We start from the raw sequence: 22,048 nt of genomic DNA on the forward strand, positions 1-22,048 counted from the left end.
CACGTACACATGCCTTACATCCTCGATAAAAACTTTTCACTGCTTCTAACAACTTTCCTCCCACACCATATATTCTTAATACCTTCCACAGAGCATCTCTATCAACTCTATCATATGCCTTCTCCAGATCCATAAATGCTACATACAAATCCATTTGCTTTTCTAAGTATTTCTCACATACATTCTTCAAAGCAAACACCTGATCCACACATCCTCTACCACTTCTGAAACCACACTGCTCTTCCCCAATCTGATGCTCTGTACATGCCTTCACCCTCTCAATCAATACCCTCCCATATAATTTACCCGGAATACTCAACAAACTTATACCTCTGTAATTTGAGCACTCACTCTTATCCCCTTTGCCTTTGTACAATGGCACTATGCACGCATTCCGCCAATCCAATATATATATATATATATACATGGTTGTTTAATTTGTTTATGGATGGGGTTGTTAGGGAGGTGAATGCAAGAGTTTTGGAAAGAGGGGCAAGTATGAAGTCTGTTGTGGATGAGAGAGCTTGGGAAGTGAGTCAGTTGTTGTTCGCTGATGATACAGCGCTGGTGGCTGATTCATGTGAGAAACTGCAGAAGCTGGTGACTGAGTTTGGTAAAGTGTGTGGAAGAAGAAAGTTAAGAGTAAATGTGAATAAGAGCAAGGTTATTAGGTACAGTAGGGTTGAGGGTCAAGTCAATTGGGAGGTAAGTTTGAATGTAGAAAAACTGGAGGAAGTAAAGTGTTTTAGATATCTGGGAGTGGATCTGGCAGCGGATGGAACCATGGAAGCGGAAGTGGATCATAGGGTGGGGGAGGGGCGAAAATCCTGGGAGCCTTGAAGAATGTGTGGAAGTCGAGAACATTATCTCGGAAAGCAAAAATGGGTATGTTTGAAGGAATAGTGGTTCCAACAATGTTGTATGGTTGCGAGGCGTGGGCTATGGATAGAGTTGTGCGCAGGAGGATGGATGTGCTGGAAATGAGATGTTTGAGGACAATGTGTGGTGTGAGGTGGTTTGATCGAGTAAGTAACGTAAGGGTAAGAGAGATGTGTGGAAATAAAAAGAGCATGGATGAGAGAGCAGAAGAGGGTGTTTTGAAATGGTTTGGGCACATGGAGAGAATGAGTGAGGAAAGATTGACCAAGAGGATATATGTGTCAGAGGTGGAGGGAACGAGGAGAAGTGGGAGACCAAATTGGAGGTGGAAAGATGGAGTGAAAAAGATTTTGTGTGATCGGGGCCTGAACATGCAGGAGGGTGAAAGGCGTGCAAGGAATAGAGTGCATTGGATCGATGTGGTATACCGGGGTTGACGTGCTTTCAGTGGATTGAATCAGGGCATGTGAAGCGACTGGGGTAAACCATGGAAAGCTGTGTAGGTATGTATATTTGCGTGTGTGGACGTATGTACATACATGTGTATGGGGGTGGGTTGGGCCATTTCTTTCGTCTGTTTCCTTGCGCTACCTCGCAAACGCGGGAAACAGCGACATAGCAAAAAAAAAAAAAAAAAAAGATATATATATATATATGTATATATATATCCCTGGGGATAGGGGAGAAAGAATACTTCCCACTCATTCCTCATGTGTCGTAGAAGGCGACTAAAGGGGACAGGAGCAGGGGGCTAGAAACCCTCCCCTCCTTGTATTCTAATGTTCTAAACAGGGAAACAGAAGAAGGAGTCACACAGGGAGTGCTCATCCTCCTTGAAGGCTCAGATTGGTGTGTCTAAATGTGTGTGGATGTAACCAAGATGAGAAAAAAGGAGAGAGGTAGTATGTTTGAGGAAAGGAACCTGGATGTTTTGGCTCTGAGTGAAACGAAGCTCAAGGGTGAAGGTGAAGAGTGGTTTGGGAATGTCTTGGGAGTAAAGTCAGGGGTTAGAGAGGACAAGAGCAAGGGGAGGAGTAGCACTGCTCCTGAAACAGGAGTGGTGGGAGTATGTGATAGAGTGTAAGAAAGTAAACTCTATTTTGATATGGATAAAACTGAAAGTGGATAGAGAGAGATGGGTGATTATTGGTGTATATGCACCTGGGCATGAGAAGAAAGATCATGAGAGGCAAGTGTTTTGGGAGCAGCTGAATGAGTGTGTTAGTAGTTTTGATGCACGAGACTGGGCTATAGTGATGGGTGATTTGAATGCAAAGGTGAGTAATGTGGCAGTTGAGGGAATAATTGGTATACATGGGGTGTTCAGTGTTGTAAATGGAAATAGTGAAGAGCTTGTAGATTCATGTGCTGAAAAAGGACTGGTGATTGGGAATATCTGGTTTAAAAAGCGAGATATACATAAGTGTATGTATGTAAGTAGGAGAGATGGCCAGAGAGCGTTATTGGATTACGTGTTAATTGATAGGCGCGTGAAAGAGAGACTTTTGGATGTTAATGTGCTGAGAGGTGCAACTGGAGGGATGTCTGATCATTATCTTGTGGAGGCAAAAGTGAAGATTTGTAGAGGTTTTCAGAAAAGAAGAGAGGATGTTGGGGTGAAGAGAGTGGTGAGAGTAAGTGAGCTTGGGAAGGAGACTTGTGTGAGGAAGTACCAGGAGAGACTGAGTACAGAATGGATAAAGGTGAGAACGAAGGACATAAGGGGAGAGGGAGAGGAATGGGATGTATTTAGGGAAGCAGTGATGGCTTGCGCAAAAGATGCTTGTGGCATGACAAGCGTGGGAGGTGGGCAGATTAGAAAGGGTAGTGAGTAGTGGGATGAAGAAGTAAGATTATTAGTGAAAAAGAAGAGAGAGGCATTTGGACAATTTTTGGAGGGAGATAATGCAAATGACTGGGAGATGTATAAAAGAAAGAGGCAGGAGGTCAAGAGAAAGGTGCAAGAGGTGAAAAAGAGGGCAAATTAGAGCTGGGGTGAGAGAGTATCATTAAATTTTAGGGAGAATAAAAAGATGTTTTGGAAGGAGGTAAATAAAGTGTGTAAGACAAGGGAAAAATGGGAACATCAGTGAAGGTGCCTAATGGGGAGGGTGGCGACGGGAATGAATAAAGGCAGCAAGTATGAATTATGTACATGTGTATATATGTATATGTGCGTGTGTGGACATGTATGTATAAACATGTGTATATGGGTGGGTTAGGCCATTCTTTTGTCTGCTTCCTTGTGCTACCTCGCTAAAGCAGGAGGCAGCGACAAAGTATAATAAATAAATATAATGAATACACATGTACATATCCATACTTATGTATGTTTGCTGTTTTCTGCATTTGCAAGGTAGTACAGAGAGCAGGTGAAAAAATGGCCTTAGTTGCTTGTAGCTGCTCTCTAGCTGTCATGTATAATGCCCAGAAAGCCCTGTCACAACCAGGTCCCTCAGACCTTTCCATGCTTTCCTTCTACTGCTTCAAATGCCTAGGATCACCCCATAGACAACACGTTGTCCCTTGTAAACCATATTGCTCCAGCTCATTTTTTCATTATATGCCTACCACCTTCCTGCATGTTCAGGCCCTGCACCTTCAAAGCATATTACACTCCACACTTCCACCTCTTTGGTTTTCCCCATTTTCTTGTTCCTTCCCCTTCTTACTTGTGTACCCTTTTTGACATCCTTTCCTCCCTCATCCTCTCCATATGTGAAAAAATGGCCTTAGTTGCTCGTAGCTGATCTCTAGCTGTCATGTATAATGCCCGGAAAGCCCTGTCACAACCAGGCCCCACAGACCTTTCAATGGTTTCCTTCTGCTGCTTCACATGCCTAGGATCACCCCATAGACAACACGTTGTCCCTTGTAAACCATATTGCTCCAGCTCATTTTTTCATTATATGCTTATCACCTTCCTGCATGTTCAGGCCCTGGACCTCTAAAGCATATTACACTCCACACTTCTACTTCCTCGGTTTTCCCCATTTTCTTATTCCTTCCCCTTCTGACTTGTGTACCCTTTTTGACATCCTTTCCTCCCTCATCCTCTCCATATGTCCAAACCATTTCAGCACCCATCTTCAGCTGTTTCATACATACTTCTTTTGCTACAATATCTCTTTCTTACCCTATCATTTCTTATTCGATCAACCCTCCTCACCACAAAGTATCCTGACATTTTATATCCATCATACTTTACATTTTTGTCTTAGGCATCATGCCTCACATTGATGCATTACCAACAGGACTGCTATACCATCTAACATGCCTATTTTTGCCATTAAGATGATGGTGACCTCTCTTTCCACATATTCCTCAATGCATTCTCTACCTTTGCTCCCTCACCCATCCTGTGGCTCAGTTTAGTTTCCATGGTTCCATTCACTGCCATGTCTACTCCGTGTTATCTAAAACTCTTAATCTAGGTTCTCTCCATTCAAATCACATTCCAAATAAACTCTCTTACTGTTAAACCTAATAACCTTGCTTTTATTCACGTTGACCCTCAACTTTCTCCTTTCATGCACACTCAGACACCACCTTCAATTCCTCATTTGAATGTGGCAGCATTGCCATGTCATCAGCAAACAACAACTGACTCACCTCCCAGGCCTTCCAACCCGCTACAGATTGTGTACCTGTTTCTCTCTCCAACACTTGCATTCACCTCCTTCACCATGCCATCCATAAACAAATTAAAGAGCTATGTTGACATTACATACCCCCAACTGCTGACACACCAACTGGAACCATTTGCTATCCTCTCTTTGTACTTGCACACATGCCTTACACTCTAGATAAAAACTCTTTTATTTTTCAAGCAGCTTTCCTCCCACACCATATATTCACAACACCTTTCACTAAGCATCTGTATCAACCCTCTTGTATGCTTCCTATTTATCCATAAATGCCACTAACAAGTTCATAAGTTTCTGTAAGTATTTCCTACACACGTTTTTCAAAGCAGACTTCTGATTCACACATTTAATGTCGCATAGCCACATAGTTCCTTCTCACTTTGAAAATTTGTGCATGCCACCACTGTCAGAATTACCATTCTCCCATATAACTTACCAAGAACATTAAAAGATATCCTATACCAATTGATGAGTGGCATGAAAAGTTGTATTTAGAAATATTACTCTGCATACGCTAAAAATCAGTGAGAGTAGGGGGGTGGCCAGCATGTTTGGGACAATCCTTCTTCATCTCGAGTCGAGAGAAGGACATGGATGTCCTGTTATGTCCATGAAAATTTGTTGAAGTTTTTAATATAATCTCTTCAGTTTGACTACAAAGGTAAAACATGAGAATGATGAGGACAGGTGGTGTGTTACAGTGCTGGCCTCCCTCTCAAACTCCATACTCCTGCTGAAATTACCCTATAAGTCATGTATTTCTTCACATTTCACCTGTTGCTGTTGTTTACTCAGCTGCTGATATATTTGATGATAAATGTTCTTCATTATGTGATCTTGCAGTCTTCAAATTTTCCGTGTGGTCATTATGCATGACTGGAAAGGTTGATGTAACATTTACACTGCTTATTGTAAGGATCTTTAGAACAGAAATTTTTCTCACTCCTACCTGTTGATGGAAGAGTATATTTTAGGTGACTAATAGTATGATACATCAGCTGGATGTTTAAACAGGCAAGAAATTTAAAACATCATATGATATTGGCTGCTGTCCCCCAAGAAACATCATATAATGTTGGCCACTATTTAAGGGTAAAATAGATTTATCAGAACACTACTGCTGATGTATTTTGCTTTACACTTTTCCAGGACATGTATCTAATTATTTTTTTTCTTATTATCACTGACTTTAGGAAGAGCAGCTAATGAAGGATTTTTCCTTGAAGGCTCAAGTCTTGGTGATATATCACTAAGGTGGAAAGTTGAGCACTTGAAATAAGTACTAGATTGAGAATGAAACAAGTACAATGATGAAAACATTTTTTTGAAGTCCTTTTCGAAGCACAGTAAAAACCATTTGCAGGATGCAGGGATGACAAGTAGTACTTAGGCAGTGAAATAAGAATTATTTCTCATTTTTTGTATTGATTGGCTGTGTAGTGATTTTAGCAGGAGTAGGTATCAGGGTACAACAGAGGGGAGCTAGAAGACATTTAAAGAATTTGTGAGTGCAAGAGGTTGGAAAAATGAGTTAAGTCTGATGGTGTGTGCTGCAAGAGAGTGTCTAAAGAAGATCCAACTTGAGATATATGGTAAGATAGTAAGATATAGTATATTGTGGGGAAATGTATTGTGTGTCTTGTTGTTCAAGTTGTTCAGCATGATTAGAGAACTAGTGATGTAGATTATATATAGTTTTTTCAGCTAATGCAGAGTGACATTCTGTTTCAGGCTGCATTAAGGCTAGTTTCTGAATGCATGGCAGGAGAGTCGACAATGTCATCCTCAGATGGTTCAGTAGTTACTGCTAAAGAAACTTTCCAGATATTGATGGAAATGTCTAAACTTTTAAACACAGGTTGGTCTTTACTTTGGTAGCAGCATTGACTGTTTTGTATTTATTTATTTATTATACTTTGTCACTGTCTCCCACGTTAGCGAGGTAGCGCAAGGAAACAGATGAAAGAATTGCCCAACCCACCCACATACACATATATATACATACACGTCCACACACGCACATATATATACCTATACATCTCAACATATACATTTATATACACACACAGACACATACATATATACACGTGTACATAATTCATACTCTCTGCCCTTAATCATTCCCGTCGCTCACCCCGCCACACATGAAATGACAACCCCCTCCACCCGCATGCGCGCGAAGTAGCTCTAGGAAAAGACAACAAAGGCCACATTCGTTCGCACTCAGTCTCTAGCTGTCATGTATAATGCACCGAAACCACAGCTCCCTTTCCACATCCAGGCCCCACAAAACTTTCCATGGTTTACCCCAGACGCTTCACATGCCCTGGTTCAATCCATTGATAGCACGTCGACCCCGGTATACCACATTGTTCCAGTTCACTCTATTCCTTGCATGCCTTTCACCCTCCTGCATGTTCAGGCCCTGGTCACTCAAAATCTTTTTCACTCCATCTTTCCACCTCCAATTCGGTCTCCCACTTCTCCTTGTTCCCTCCACCTGACACATATATCCTCTTTGTCAATCTTTCCTCACTCATTCTCTCCATGTGACTAAACCATTTCAAAACACCCTCTTCTGCCCTCTCAACCACACTCTTTTTATTACCACACATCTCTCTCACCCTTTCATTACTTACTTGATCAAACCACCTCACACCACATATTTTCCTCAAACATGTCATTTCCAGCGCATCCACCCTCCTCTGCACAGCTCCATCTCTCCATCTATAGCCCACGCCTCGCAACCATATAACATTGTTGGAACCACTATTCCATCAAACATACCCATTTTTGCTTTCCAAGATACCGTTCTCGACTTCCACACATTTTTCAATGCTCCCAGAACTTTCGCCCCCTCCCCACCCTATGATTCACTTCCGCTTCCATGGTTCCGTCCGCTGCCAAATCCACTCCCAGATATCTAAAGCACTTCACTTCCTCCAGTTTTTCTCCATTCAAACTTACCTCCCAATTGACTTGACCCTCAACCCTACTGTACCTAATAACCTTGCTCTTATTCACATTTACTCTCGGCTTTCTTCTTTCACTTTACCAAACTCAGTCACCAGCTTATGCAATTTCTCACACGAATTAGCCACCAGCGCTGTATCATCAGCGAACAACAACTGACTCACTTCCCAAGCTCACTTCAGTTATTAAAGAGATAGTTTGGGGAATTTGGATCAGCATGACTGATACGCCACCATTGCTAAATAGTTTTATCTTCACACAAGCTAAAAAGCGATTATGGAAAGCTCATTTTACATTATTTTGTAAATGTAGACATTGAAACAGTAGGGGTGAGACAAAACGTGAATAAATTGTGTTTACTGACATGCTGGTGTAGAAAAGTTTCCTGTACCCACTCTTAAGAACACATCGTAATGATTCCATGTTTACTCTATAAGGAAATATTAAAAGACAGAAAACCACAGGATAGGGTGATGATATTAGACAGAAAGGAAGTAGAAATCTTTGAATGATGATTTTAAAAGTTTGGCTGGCTATCTGTGTGAGTTGCAGTTCATGTGTTTATAAGATAAGAAAATGATTGTTTTTATTTTCCCAGGATAGTGGTTCAGTGAATGATTTAAAGTAATAGATCTGCTTCCTATGAAAGATATAGATCACCTTGAATGAGAGAATGAGCAAACAGGATAATATTTTGGCTTTTTGGGGAAGTGTATTCTATTTGGGGATTGATGCTCTCAGTGATGGTAGTGTGAAAGATAAAGTCAGGATAGGCCTTGCAAGGAAGAAGAAGTATGGTTGAATTGAAAACTCTTGTGAATGGAAAAAATTTAAACGGTTTAAGAAGTGCATAATGGTGTGCCCGTCCCACCTCGTATGGATGTAAAACCTGTTTTCCTTGGTCCAGATGTATGAAGATAAGATGAGTAGAGATGGATAACCTTGAAATTAGATGAGTAAAGAAAGATGTAATAATAATGATAGAAGAATTACTCCAAGGTGTGGAGAAATTGTTACAAAGATGCATGGATGATAGCCTTTTAGGCCGACAGGGCCATGTTGGATATGTGGCAGATCTTAGGTTGGAGATCTGTTATAATGTGGTTAAGGATATTGCATATCTCACTTGCTGAGTCAGCTGTTGTTCATCTTGCACATGTCTTCTTATTTCTTGCTGTGTCTGTAAAAATACAGCTACCATGAATATACATGTACCAAATCATGCAGAGTTGTCAAGCATAGGTGTATGGGTCACTGTTGGCCCTTTTACCCTTGAGTATGATTTACACTGACCAGTATTCTTGATTTACTACTTTCAGTGCAGTTAGTTATTTATTTGATTGCCTCACAGATATTTTTTTATTTTCATAAACCTAGGATTGGATGAAACAACTCTTGCCCTGTGTGTGCGGCTGTGTGACAATGGAGCCAACCCTGAGGCTCTTGCTAAGGTCATCACAGAACTAATGAGGGTCAAGAGGGAAGTTAATGGTCAAGGCAATAGTGCTACAGGTAATTAAGAAGATTTAAATTGTACAAGACAGTTATGAACATGATGTAGAATATATGAAATATAAATTTGTACTTGGGAAGGGATGGCTTTTGGGAGAAAGTGAAAATTTATTTTAGGGGAAGTACTCATTTGAAGTGGAAAGGCCATTAGGAATAAAGAGACTGAAGAGGTATTAGAGGAATAGTAACTGGAAAAGTCAATGACATTTTTTGATGACCAAAAATTCAAGAATAAACAAGACAAAATTTAAGAATAAACAAGAAATAGGCATTTTGAGCTTTTAAGACACGTATGTTAATAATGAAGGAAACGGAAGAGAAGCCTTTTGTAGCTTTTGTTAGATAAGAGTTCATGTCTTCTCTCTGTAGTTTCATCACATGATTGTGCCGTTTCCAGACACTGAAATCTTTCTTTATGACACATTTGTCCACTGCTAACTCAGTTATCCAGTTTGTAAGTGTATTGCTATGGTGTATGAATTAGTCATTGATCAGTCAGAGTTTTGAAATCGAAGTGAAATTTCATTTTTATTTTAATATTTTATATACATGTACTGTAGAGAATAACTTGTTTCAGTATTTATTGTCTTACTTTAGTTTAATTATTGAGGTGGAAATGTAGAAAGACCACTTTTCATTTCAGTTTTAGCTTTTTTAGTAAAACCATAATCCAAGTCTAAAAGACTTTTATTTTTACATTCCGAAACATTCCTCGGGGAAGAGACCACTCATGGAAGCAGCAGAAATGAGAGAAAAAGAAAAGGTCTTTGAAACTTGGTTTTGGAGTGTAGGTTGTGGTTTCATTGTTGTACATATAACAGCTAGAGAATGGAAGTAAGTGAATGAGGCCTTTTCTTCATCTCTTCCTGATGCTCCCTTGCTAATGTGGAAAGCGGTGAACATGTATGAAAAATATTTGTCTCTGCCAAAGTATACAACTGTATTTTAGCTTTGCTACAATACTTATATTTTCTTTTGGCTCTGACGTAAATTGCATTGGCATCTTAAAAGTGTCTATAAAAAATTTTGAGGTTTTGGTTGATGATCAGGTACAAGTGGGACCAGCAGATGATGTAACAGCTTGTGTACCAACTGCACTTTACCATGCTGTTAAGGTTACTGTTGCATTTTCACCATACCATTATTCAGGTAAGATGTGGTCACAGTTTTATTTATATCAGCACTATATATAGATATTACTTCAGTTTTAAGAAATTCAACTGCAATGCCATCTACTGTAGCTGCCTTGCCACATTTCATTTTAGACAACTCTCACCTCATATTCTCCCTTCATCAGACCACTTTCCCCCGACTCTTTCACTTTGCATATCTCTCCATCCCAACCATCCTACATCTGACACCCTATCATCAAACATCTTTTATTAAACTGTTCTTTCCTCTTTCTTACCATTCTCTATGTATTTAAGGCTAGAGATTCCCATATTCTTACTTCTAAGTGAATCTCACAGAACCTCTCCCCACAAAGCCTTGGTTCCTGCCTATTGAACTTCATTTTCCAATGTATGTTACCAAAAGAATTTTGAGTTTTGTTTAGTATTCACATTTATATTTCCTCTTTATGTCTTGTCCCATCTCTGATCTTTTAATGTCCTTATGTAACACATAGTCAGACTTGAGCATTTCATGATCAGTATTTCCAGTTGCTGTATCATGTACAATATTCTTGATATTCCTGCTAGTATGTGTGACAATAGATAGCTTAGACAACAGGAAATGCAACACAGAAACAAAGATGCTAGATTGTAGAGCCAAAAAAAAAGAGTGAGCTGAATTAGCTCACTGACAGATGAATTTAAGAGAGGCAGTACCATGTCACCCTGACACCACTGATGACCATTCAGGCATTGATCATAATCACTGATATTTAAGAAGTGCCCCCTTTTGCTCCCTAGTTTTGGTGATCCCAAAGAATTTTTTTGATGATTTGAATTTGTAGACTCTAAAATGGCCAGGTAATTGTTGAAGAGTATTGATTCTGATGATTTTGACTGGCCAGGTCACTCTGTTTATCAGTTCCCTCTAGTCACATTCATGATTATCAGTATGTTAATGATGCCATCTTGACTGCATGTAGTTTAGTGCCTGAACATTTTAGTAGAAGCTTTAGGTATGTGGAAAAGGCAGTTACAGTTTTATATTGAGTTTTCTCATATGTTAAAAAAAATTTAATTGTTGGCTTCATGCTTGTGGTAGCTCATCTGCTGAGGATATAAAGGAATTGTTGCTAATGGAGCAGTGTAAGCTGGCTACTCTGAAGAAAGTTAGTCACTTTTTATGAGAAAAGGGGCTTGATAGTCACTGAAGCCACCCACCTGGCTGAGAACATCACGTTGACTAAGCATGGTAGACTTTATGGCTTGCATCATGGTTGTGGAGCATGCACCTGTTAGTAGTGGTAAGCTGTCTGATAAGCCAGTCTTACTTACTATGAAAATAGTGACTTGCTTCCATTGCAGAAAGCAAGAACACATTGCTCCCAATTGTCCCAAGTTCCTGAACAGGGGGAAGAGGAACAGTGATGCACCAGTCCCTTTAGTAATGCAGCTGAATGGTCATTCATCAGCAAGACACTTGACTACTGGTTGGTTTGTCATTAATTGACATGTCATTGATTAGCATAGAAAACAAGTCTCTATTAGGATATTTCAGAAAATTGGTTTGTTCTAAATTTTGATTGCCAAAGTATTCCTTGTGTATGGAATTGTTAAAGGGTTATTGATGGCAGCATAGTGAAGTCTCTATTAGGATATTTCAGAACACTGGTTTGTTGTGAATTTTGATTTGCCAAGGTATCCCATGTGTAGGGAATTGTTAGAGGGTTAATGATGGCAGCATAGTGAGCCAGCACTTTATTGGTTGTCGAGTTGCACTCCTCTGACCTAAGTAGCTGTCTTTTCTTTCTGCCTTACCCACACGTGGAATACTAGCATTATGTCTACAAAAATAAGATCTCTCCCAGTCATATATAACACTTGATAACAACTCACACAGCTCATTCTTGGTAACTAGATATTCCTGCAGTGAGCACTGTGGGCTATACCTGCCGTTTGGGAAAATGTTAGGAGCAGTAGATAGTAGTAGTAAGGAGGAACTTTTACGTAGGAGCATTAGGTAGAAACATTTGGTAAAAGTAGTTGGGAAGAAAATTAGGCTGGTATGGGTGTAGGCTGTGCCACTAGTGACAATTCTTGTATTATATATGAAGTTGTCTGTCCTGAGCTTAGTGACAGGTCAGCTTTTGAGACTTTTGGAGATGACATGAATATATGTCAACTCCCAGGTATGAGTATCACGTTAGTTTTCTTAATGTCGTTACCCAGTGAAGAGCAAGTAATCTCTCAAGTTTTTAGAGTGTCACCTTATACTGTCCCAAAATCTCTTGATAAAACTATTTGCTTACTTTTATGTTTACAGCTTACGGAGGAGGGACATGCTAATGTGGCAAAATCAGCTGTCACCATGAGAGGCATGTTGTTCAGCCAGACCCCAGGTGCATGTATGTGTGGCAGTAGGTTGTGTCTTAGAGGCTCCTTATTTTCATAATTCTGATAAAAATTGTAGTTTGCAGTTTGAGAGGAATCCAGACTTTCCTTAAACACAGGTTTGATGCACACCGGATAATCTTTTGTCCCAGGTTTGGTATAGCATGGGATGATCACATATCCCTCACAGACAGGAAACAGTGAAAGCTTCACTTCAACAGTTCCTGCAGTGAGAAGACTGGCCTACTACATTGGACCAATATCTTTGTTACTTCCCCAGCCAGTGCTGATGTCTGTCTGTGGGCAAGATCCTCTGTATCATTCTCCAGGTGTGGGCATGGCATGCTTAGAGCAATGCTAGTGACAGCTGTTGCTTCCTCCCACTGACATCCCAGGTGGTAGTCACTATAGATAGCCATGCTTACTTGTGGAATAGTGCCCTCACACTGCTATATGCAAAACAAGGCCCACGTCCTGTCCAGACCTGTCTGATTACCCGTTGAACCTTCTTCTGTGATTGGGCCACCTGTTTCCTAACCACCATGAGTATGACTGCAGCCTAGGACAGGAGGAGACATGTTTGGGATAGAAACAGTTCCTGGGGTATAGAAACTTGTCTATGCTGGTACAAGCGTGATTTAAGTACCCCCATGCAGTCTTATAGGTCATATCTGTCACCTGCCTGGCCACCCTTTCATCTGAAGTGGTCACCACCCAAAGAAGAGGCCAGCCTAGGCAAAGTATATTGGATGGACAAATGCAGCCATTTGTTCACCTCCATGATAGCTCAGCTCTCTTGAAAATGTTGAATGGTCCCTTGGGTGTGGGACTTACTTAGGCTGCTTCCATGTAGTACTTTTCCTGTATCAGTTTGTAGATATAGGGTAAGGTTAGCTTGTTGAGGCTATAACGAAGGCCTTAATTTTATACATTTTCCCTTTTTATGAGGGAGGTGTGTTATGGTCCTCTAGGTGGAAGGTCTTATCTTCCCATCAATCTGTTCTTCCCCTCCCTTCATCTTTTTCTTTCTAAATGAAATTATAACATTGGGTCAGTGTAACGTGGCTTACCATCAACTTTGACCTGAGTAGTTGGCTCAAATGAACATATCCTCTTGGGTCTGTACTCAGTGAACAGTGGTGCCTTGTTCATTTAGCTATTTTCCTCTTCCTCTATTGTTCTCCATTATTCTCTTCCTTGGTCCCTGCTCCTAACTATCCTTGCCTTTCCCTAGCAGGATAGGCTAAGGAACTGCATGCCATGCTTTTAATTTACAAGAGGGATCAGCCAGGAGAGGGTGGCTGTGTGGCTTTTGACTTTTAGGTGTAAGCTCAGTGGTTATCTACGTTTTGTTTCAGCTCAATTCGTATGTTAGCCTTTAGTCATTTACTAAGTGTTGATTATTGAGTTTTGCAGGTAATGACCAAGGTTGATATGGTATTAAGACTTAAATGTTTCTATATCTGTCTTATTGATTAATGGTTATTATTTGTTTGACACCCCTTTGGGTTATAACAGTGCATATTTTTGTGTATTAAGGAAGATGTTGGTTTCCTGTTAGATCTATTGACTCTGGCTCTTTTGGTGAACTGGGTGCTGTCAGTAAGTTGCTCAAGAATTTTACAAAAGATTTGTTAAATGAAGCCAAGCTAGCATCCCTGACCTGGCTGAATGCAGGACTAATGTGAGGGAGGCTTATGACTCCGAGATAGTTTATTATCTATTGTCAAAATGTTAATGAGTAGATATAGACCAGCTTAGATACCTGCTGAAGAGCCCTGACATGTTGCTCAGCAGACTTTTGAACCCACCTGTCACTGGTGGAAGATCCCAGGTAGGGCACTTGGTTACTTAGGAGGACATCTAGGGATGAATAAGAGCTATGAAGATAGCCTACTTCATTTCTGTGGGCTGAGATTGAATTGAGATGTGGCTGAACATAAATGTCAGTTAGTGGGTAAACCTAATCAGGTTATCAAACTGGCATCCTTGGTTCCCATTCCTCATGTGGGGGAAACCTTAAGTAAGTTACTTGTAGATTGTGTGACCCCTCCCAGAAACTTGGTATAGCATCCAATATTTGCTAACTGTGATGTCAGTAACCACTGTGTATACCTTGCATTGCATCACCATTAAGAATGTGGTGGGTGTAGTGATCAAGTTGCTCAACCAGTTTGGTATTCTTCATACTGTGTTGTCTAACCAGGGTACTAACTTTACTACAGGACTCTTTCAGCAGGTAAAATAGTGTCTGGATGTGTGTGCCACCCTTACCACATCAACAGAAAACAAGGTGGGAAACATCATAGCATTGGGGCAAGTTTGAAAAATCCGTGGACCTGAAGTTCACCAGTTCTGCCATGCTACATGAATCACAATTAAAACTCTCATCTCTTTCAAGATCAAGGCAAAGATGTGCTGTATCTGTTGTAGGATTACATCCCCAAAGATGAGGATGTTCCACAACCTTGCCCCCTAATCCAGCATGATGTAACCCTACAGGATGGAACCCTGCCCATCAATCTTCCTTCCTAAGGGAAAATCACGGGGCTCTTGCAGGAAGTTTCACCTATATGCTTATTACCATTTGTAAAACCCCATAAACTCAGCTTTTAGCCCATTCCAGTCTCTAGTGTTTGAGCATGGGGTGAGAGGTCCTTTCAGGGCCATGCTGGAAACCTGACGAAGTCAGCTTATCATGGTGCCACTGTCTGTGAGTGAAGACAGGTTTAGAGTCCATCTTTGGAGAGCGACAACCTAACCTAACCTAACCTAACCTAACCTAACCTACCTGGCATTGTCAAGAAAAAGATTTTGTGCTCTATGATAATAGCTTTGTGTCTCAAGAAGAAAAAGAAGAAAAGGATATGGTGTAAAGATTGGTTAAAGAAAAGAAGTATGTTTGGAAGCACTGCAACAATACTTCATGAACTACAAAGTAGTGAGGAACACGACTTCAGAAATTACCTGAGGATGAGTGTAAGCACTTTTTACATCTTTTTATCAAAGTTGGAGCCATACATAGTGAAGAAAGACACAGTTATGAGAAACAGCATTACAGCAGAAGCTCGTCTGGAAGCAACTCTGCGATTTTTAGCAAGTGGGTCTACTTATTCAGCTTCACATTCCATAAACATGGATTCTTACGATAAAGGTCAATCAAAGTACTAGTAAGTGCTTTAGACCAAAAAATTGTTGGTGGCTCACTAGAGTTATCCTGGGCTGCCATCGTTAAATGTTCACCGTGCTACTATGCCGTGGGATGTGGGATGAAGGCCCGCTGTGGGTTCACGATATTATTTTGCGTCTGGCAGGGTAGAAACTCCAGCTACCGGGCACCAGCTCAGTGATTTTGCTCGGCGGGCTTTCGGGCAATTTGATTGTTTGCCCGTCAAATATGCCCGTTAACGGGCAAGCCCGCCGATCAGGCCCGCTCGTGTAGACAGGCCTTTAAACTTGGTATTCCTTCATCTGTTAATGAATTGGTTCGTTGTCAAAGATTCTCCAGCCATTAACCTGGTACAGGCCCCTTCCTAGTCTTCAAATGGCCTATCACCCCTTATCCCCTGAATTGGATCAAAGCAGAAAGTATCATAATGAAAATTAATCATTTAAAAGGAAGCTGCATTTGTATGGAAATGAAACAACCAATCTTTACTGGAGATATTTTGTATTATTACTTTGTATATATAATTTCTGTACAATGTGGAAGTTGGCACAAGGCCACTGGATTCTGGACACACATCCTCAAACCAGTCACCAAGGAGAGCTCCACAGGAAACCACAAGTAACCAGGGGAGACTGCAAGAGACTAAGTTATAAAGAAATAAGAAATTTAACTATTCCATAGGATCTGGTACCAACAAAGGCAGGCAGCACTAAAGAAAAAATGACACACTTGAGGAGTCACAAGGATGAGAAATAAGGAGACCAAACACATAGAGAGCTATAGCTCAGTATTGTGTGTTGTTCAAGATGACAAGTAATCAACACACAAGGCTATACCATTGGGATAAGATTCTGAGAAGCTGCAAAATCTGATGATTGAAATAATTTCAGCATATTACATCAGACCAAATAATATGAGATTAAACAGGCTGCCAGAACAATACTCTGGGGAAAAGTTATATTACCAAATTAGTATGACTAAATGAAAAAGCAAGAGAACTAAAGATAGATATCTTATGTGAAACCAGTATATTGAAAATTAAACTTCATGAGCCATGGAAAAAAAATGGACACAAGTGTGATACTAATTTTGGTGTAATGGAGACCAAATACACATTCATAATATGCATGGCAAGTAAGACCCTCCTCTACTAGTTTTTGGAAGATTAACATGTTAAGTAATGCCTCCCACTGAACAACTGCAAACACCATCTTATTATGTGAACCTGTAATTTTCAAAAACTTGCAAATTTTAAACTATACATTGCATTAGACACAAACTCATATATCCTATATAATAGCCCTTGTCAGACTCAATAAAATGTTACCATATCTGAAGATACAGTCTCTCTCTTCTATACCTGGTGATGACCAAAAGTTAATGCATGCAGTTTTCCATATGACCAAGGCCTCCATACATAATACTTTGGTGTGATTTTCACTTGCATTCATAGGGTGAACTCTAGTTTGCATTGTTTGATTACATCATTCATACAATAGTACAAATCTTTATTTTCCCTAAAGAAGAAGCAGAGTTTCTCTCTGACAGATTGGATGCATGAAGTCAGTGAAGGATAAATTTAATAATTAACCCATTCACTATGGCTATGTCATTCCAATTATTTTTTGGTCGCCATAGCTGTGGCATGTACAAAAAAAATCATAAATTGCCTAACTCTGCCTTGAAGTGAAACTTACAGTTATTAAGTTGTGGTTGCAGCCCATCATGCACTGTTACTAAATGGCCTGTATGAGATCTGCACCCTTATGTAAAAAATTTGTTGAAGTTGCAACAGTTACATGCCAATGATATTACAAATGGAAACCCACAGATAACATGTTTCTATGGGATAAATAATACCAACAATACATAAATAATCTTGCCAGCACTCCTCACATGGCTGGGTGCAGAGCACATATAAAAACTCTGGCAGAATTTTTTTTAGAATGTCCCACAGAATGTACACTGGACATCATGACAACCTCAGTGAAGGCAAATAATAATTGTTTCAAAGTGAACAGAAAATTTTGGGTCACTGATCTGTATAGGAGAATGGTAAAACTTTGTATAAAAACATATTCAAAATTACAGATACTGTATACAACTATGAGGCAGTATGGTACATATTACTTCCAATAATTCCTTCAACTCGTTGCATGCAAGTTCATAACATTTTTGTGCTAAATAATAATAAAGGGACTTTTTTGTGATGGTAGTTGTGGGGTAAGGGAAGTAGAGTGAACTGTAATTCCAGCTTAATTATGAACTGTTACTTGTCATTACATGCCAAACACAGATGAAGGATTACCAGACCGTTAAACCATTCTGTATAAGGTCTCCAAATAATGCAAAAAATCAGCCTGTCATTGCTTGGTTCAAGTACAATAATTGCTTGGTAAGAAACCAAGTACAAAATTTAAGATTGTACAACATATACTGGAAGAAAAAAAAAAAAATACCCGTAGGATCCTCTGCCTTAATCCCCAAGGATGTACTGTGTACTAAACAGGTACTTACCAATTCCAAAAACTAACAGAATAACATTAACTATCCTTGCAGGTACTAGAAATATGCTATTAGGTTTTACATGTACTGTTAAATAATTTCTGACTTAGAGGCCTATTAAAATGGAAAGATCATTAACAGATCTTCATAAGTTGATATTTCAGTTACAGAACAAGACAATACCATTACCCTTGAAAGCAGAGGAGACCCTTATAGAGAGAAAAGTGAAGTTCAAAATGGATGGATCTATCATACAAAAAAGAAATCTGGCAGGCAATTACATATGCTATTAGCTTGGTACATAGAAAAACATTCATTCACCTGGTTTACTTTTTACAAGACTCTTAATTGCACAAAGAAGCATTATGGACAGAAAACAGTCAAAGGAAAGCAAAAATATTTTTTTACGCATATTATCAAACACATTAAACCATAAAAAATAAATTGTCACAGTAAAAATGGTAAAAAACCCTTGACCCAAACTACTGTCCTGTAGGTTTAGGGTCAGCTTAACATCTTTACAAAAAATACAAAAACTTATCCAATGTACAATATACACCTTTACACATTTGGTTTCATAACTGGTCAGAACATAAAATCAATACCATCAAGTATCCAAAGGCAGTCCGTTTTCCATTACAGAAATTGACATGCAATCACCAGTTATCCAACAATAACTACTTGCTGCTACTTAATACAGCTAACATGCATGTGGCAGCAGTGACTGTATTTCCATAACTGGTTCAGTTAATCTTTTGTCCATATTCATACTGTCAGTCTAATAGCTGGCTTATAGTTAATATGTGCCGTTTAACTATAAGCAGCAGCCTTCTCAGGCCTGGGCATACAGTGCCATGCCAACTTCCTGGCTAAGCCAAGTAAATGCAGGCTTCACTCGAAGGCCATACTAGTTAGCAAAAGGCAACACCAACTAGTTACAAGCCCACAAGGGCACCATACAACTACTGTTCAGTAATTCAGTTACCAGCCCTGGTTGTAGCACCATTGGAAGAAACCACCAACAAGCTCACCACAATACATGTAACAAATAATTCCCCTAATAATATGATTAAAGGTACTTTACATCAATAAGGACATTTAAGAAATATAAATTCATATTCAAATGGAAATATTCTACTGACTTCTTAAGTCATGACAGTTACCTATTCCAGTTAGACTGGAGGCATCCTGCAAAAGGCTGATGGGAAGGCCATCCCCCTCAATGCTGCCACTTTATAAGCACTGGCATATACCACTGCTTTTGTGGCCCTGTTGCTGCAAGGACACCATGAACAATGGCAACATTCATTAAGTAACAATCTTAAATATATAATAACATTAAGCCTCCTTTCAGGTGTAAGCGGGTTAACGTGTAACAAGACAGGTGGACACTAACGTCGCAGTCGTCATTGCCGCGTACTTAGGTGTGTAGAGTCTGAGCGTTTGGGTGGAGGTGGTGGAGGTTTCTTCCGACTAGGCACAGTCTGTGAGAGTCGATGAAGGTCATCAGAATGAGGTGGGGGTGAAGGTTGCAAAGTATGGCTATTGACTGGTTGTGACGTGTCCACAGAGTCGGTACTATGTGGAGAGAGGTTTTCGTACAAGCTACCATAATGTTCTTGAATCCAAGCCCCAACATTACGTTCAGTTTCACTGGGCAAAATTGGATCTCTAAATCCTAGAACTTCATGAGGCATTTTGTCAAAGTCTTTGCATTTCTGTGCTACTTGCCATTTTTTCTGCATGACTCTCTGGAGATTATTCAGGAAAGATTTTGGTGGTGTGATCTTATTGCCTGGACTATCTAAACGTCCTGGATTTATGGAGAGTCTTGTGGACTCAGAACGCCGTGGGAGAGGAGGCTTTGCAGTTGGAGACTCTGGTGCTGGAGGAATATTCTGTACATCATCCACAAAAGTTATCTTTTTAACTTTTTTCTGTGGACTCTTTTGTGGTTGTGCATACACTGGCTGGTGTGGAGGAGGAGATGGTGGTGGTGGTGGTAAGGGGGCATCAGGATGCCAGCCACTGTTATGACTGGTTGTGTGGGGTGTGTGTGTTGGTGGTTGTATGTTAGTTCCTGCATGTGTGATATTATGGGCTCGCAGTTCGGCCAAGAAGGGTGGTGATGCATAGGCAGCTGACTCATTAGAATCACGCCTTGGCTTTGGTGCGACTGCAGGTGGCGTTACTGCCTGATAAACAGGTGAGCCTGAAGTCTGATAGATAGGAGAGCCAGAAGACTGATAGACAGGTGAGCCTGCAGTCTGATAAATAGGAGAACCAACACCTTTTGGTTTAGTTGGTTTAGGTGTGGTAGGTGGTGGTAATGGCAAACCATGTGGTGGGGGATGTGGTGCACCAGTATGAGGAGGTAAGCTAGCATGTGGTGGTGGGGGTGGTGGTGCCCCTAAATGAGGAGGACTAGATGGCTTTGGTGGACTAGGAGGTGGAGGAGGTGGCAAGGAGGTAATGCTGGCCATCATAAGATCTTCAGGATTGATGGGTGGCAAGGAATCCTCATCAGGTGGAGGAGGAAGTGAATTGAGGCTGAGGGTGGACGCCAATAATTCTGGTGGTGGTGGGGGTAATGATTCCATAGCACATTCTGACAGTTCAGGAGGTGGTGGTGGTAATGGTAAACTATCCATCTCTTCCTCCTGAGGCACTGGACTTGACATACTACTATTCAGGACATTATTTGATGCACCACTACTAACACTGGTTCGAGACTGGGAATTGCGTCTGCGTAATGTGTTTACTTCTTCAGTTAAAGAGCGACGCACACTCTGGCGAACAGTGGTTCCTCGTCCTGAAGCAGAGTCTACACTATCTTCTCCCTCCACTTCCTTTACAAGGAGTCTTGTTGTTGATGTAAGGGGAAGCTTGGGGTTGTTGGATGGCTTCCTCTTGATAGTTCCTTGAGGAAACTCAGATTCAAACCCATGTTCCCCTGTGGGAGTACCTGCTGATGAACGTTCACTTAAGCAACCACTGGAGCTACTGGAAGATCCACTCTTAAGGCTGTCTTGGCGCCAGACAGGTGGACGGCCTAGTGTATTGACTGGGGTATCCTGGGAAGATGACCCAGCTGATGACTGGGCATCCTCCCCTCCCTCTTCTCCATCAGCAACACTAGGAGTGAGGCTTGGGGCTAGGCAAGAATCTAGAGAACGGGATTCAGATGATGGAGTAGTAGCCTGGGAAGCCCCATGGGATCCTCCACCCACACCACTCTGACCTGCCATTGAAGCTATACTGAAGGATCGTGATGAAGCCAGCATATCAATATCCTCTTGAGCCAAGTCTTCAACCAGAGCACGATAGTTGTCTAGCAATCTTCTACCATTCTGATGAAAACAGGACGACATTACAGTTAAAATATGAAACTATAAATATGGAGTATTGCATGATAAAGTAAATAACAGAAAAGACCAATATATTCAACTTGTTTTTCCCTATCTTAATGTTTTAAGGACTATACCCATATTTGTATGTTTTTGGTGCATGGACTGCAACTATCCTTGCATGGTCTGCCTCTGCCTACAACCATTTAAAAGTGGTAAGCATGCTTTATAGGCATACAGAGGTGCCCTATGTCAAAACCGACTATAAATGGCATTGGGCCAAAATCCTAGATTGCCAGGTACCCATAAAACACTGATGTAATATATCTTACCCTGAAGTGACTGACTCTAGCCATACTTGTATCAGTTACGTTTTCCTGCCATCATTTCAAGTGGAAGGCACACTTTACCATCATGCAGAGATGTCTTAAGTGACAAGTAACAAGAAGCACCGCAAAAAGGATCCTACTGTCTCAGTCATCCATATAACAAGAAAGGGGAAGTTATGGCCCC

General features: G+C 40.6%; 2 protein-coding genes across 12 annotated transcripts in view; one reads left to right on the forward strand and one right to left on the reverse strand.

The window, feature by feature from the left end:
* Positions 1–22,048, forward strand: part of Mzt1 (Mitotic spindle organizing protein 1) — a 50,509-nt gene that overhangs the window by 26,649 nt on the left and 1,812 nt on the right. The window contains exons 2-5 of one of the 5 annotated variants that reach the window (XR_011715183.1): positions 6,258–6,384; positions 8,877–9,011; positions 10,061–10,160; positions 14,740–17,020. Coding sequence is in view for 1 of the 5 variants with exons in the window: in XM_071682662.1 (XP_071538763.1) it covers positions 6,258–6,384; positions 8,877–9,011; positions 10,061–10,083 (285 nt within the window). In the remaining 4 variants the exon portion in view is untranslated. Of the gene's footprint in view, positions 1–6,257; positions 6,385–8,876; positions 9,012–10,060; positions 17,021–22,048 lie in introns of those variants that run through there. The other 4 variants (XR_011715184.1, XR_011715186.1, XR_011715185.1 and 1 more) reach the window with 4 other exon arrangements.
* pico (ras-associated and pleckstrin homology domains-containing protein pico) overlaps positions 16,166–22,048 on the reverse strand; it is a 308,846-nt gene continuing 302,963 nt past the window's right edge. For all 7 annotated transcript variants that reach the window (XM_071682653.1, XM_071682652.1, XM_071682654.1 and 4 more), the window contains one exon: positions 16,166–21,538. In XM_071682653.1, coding sequence (XP_071538754.1) covers positions 19,595–21,538 — 1,944 coding nt within the window. In that variant the 3' untranslated portion in view covers positions 16,166–19,594. The remainder of the gene's footprint in view (positions 21,539–22,048) is intronic.

The sequence above is a fragment of the Panulirus ornatus genome, chromosome 34, assembly GCF_036320965.1.
Source record: "Panulirus ornatus isolate Po-2019 chromosome 34, ASM3632096v1, whole genome shotgun sequence".
Taxonomy (NCBI): Eukaryota; Metazoa; Arthropoda; class Malacostraca; order Decapoda; family Palinuridae; genus Panulirus; species Panulirus ornatus.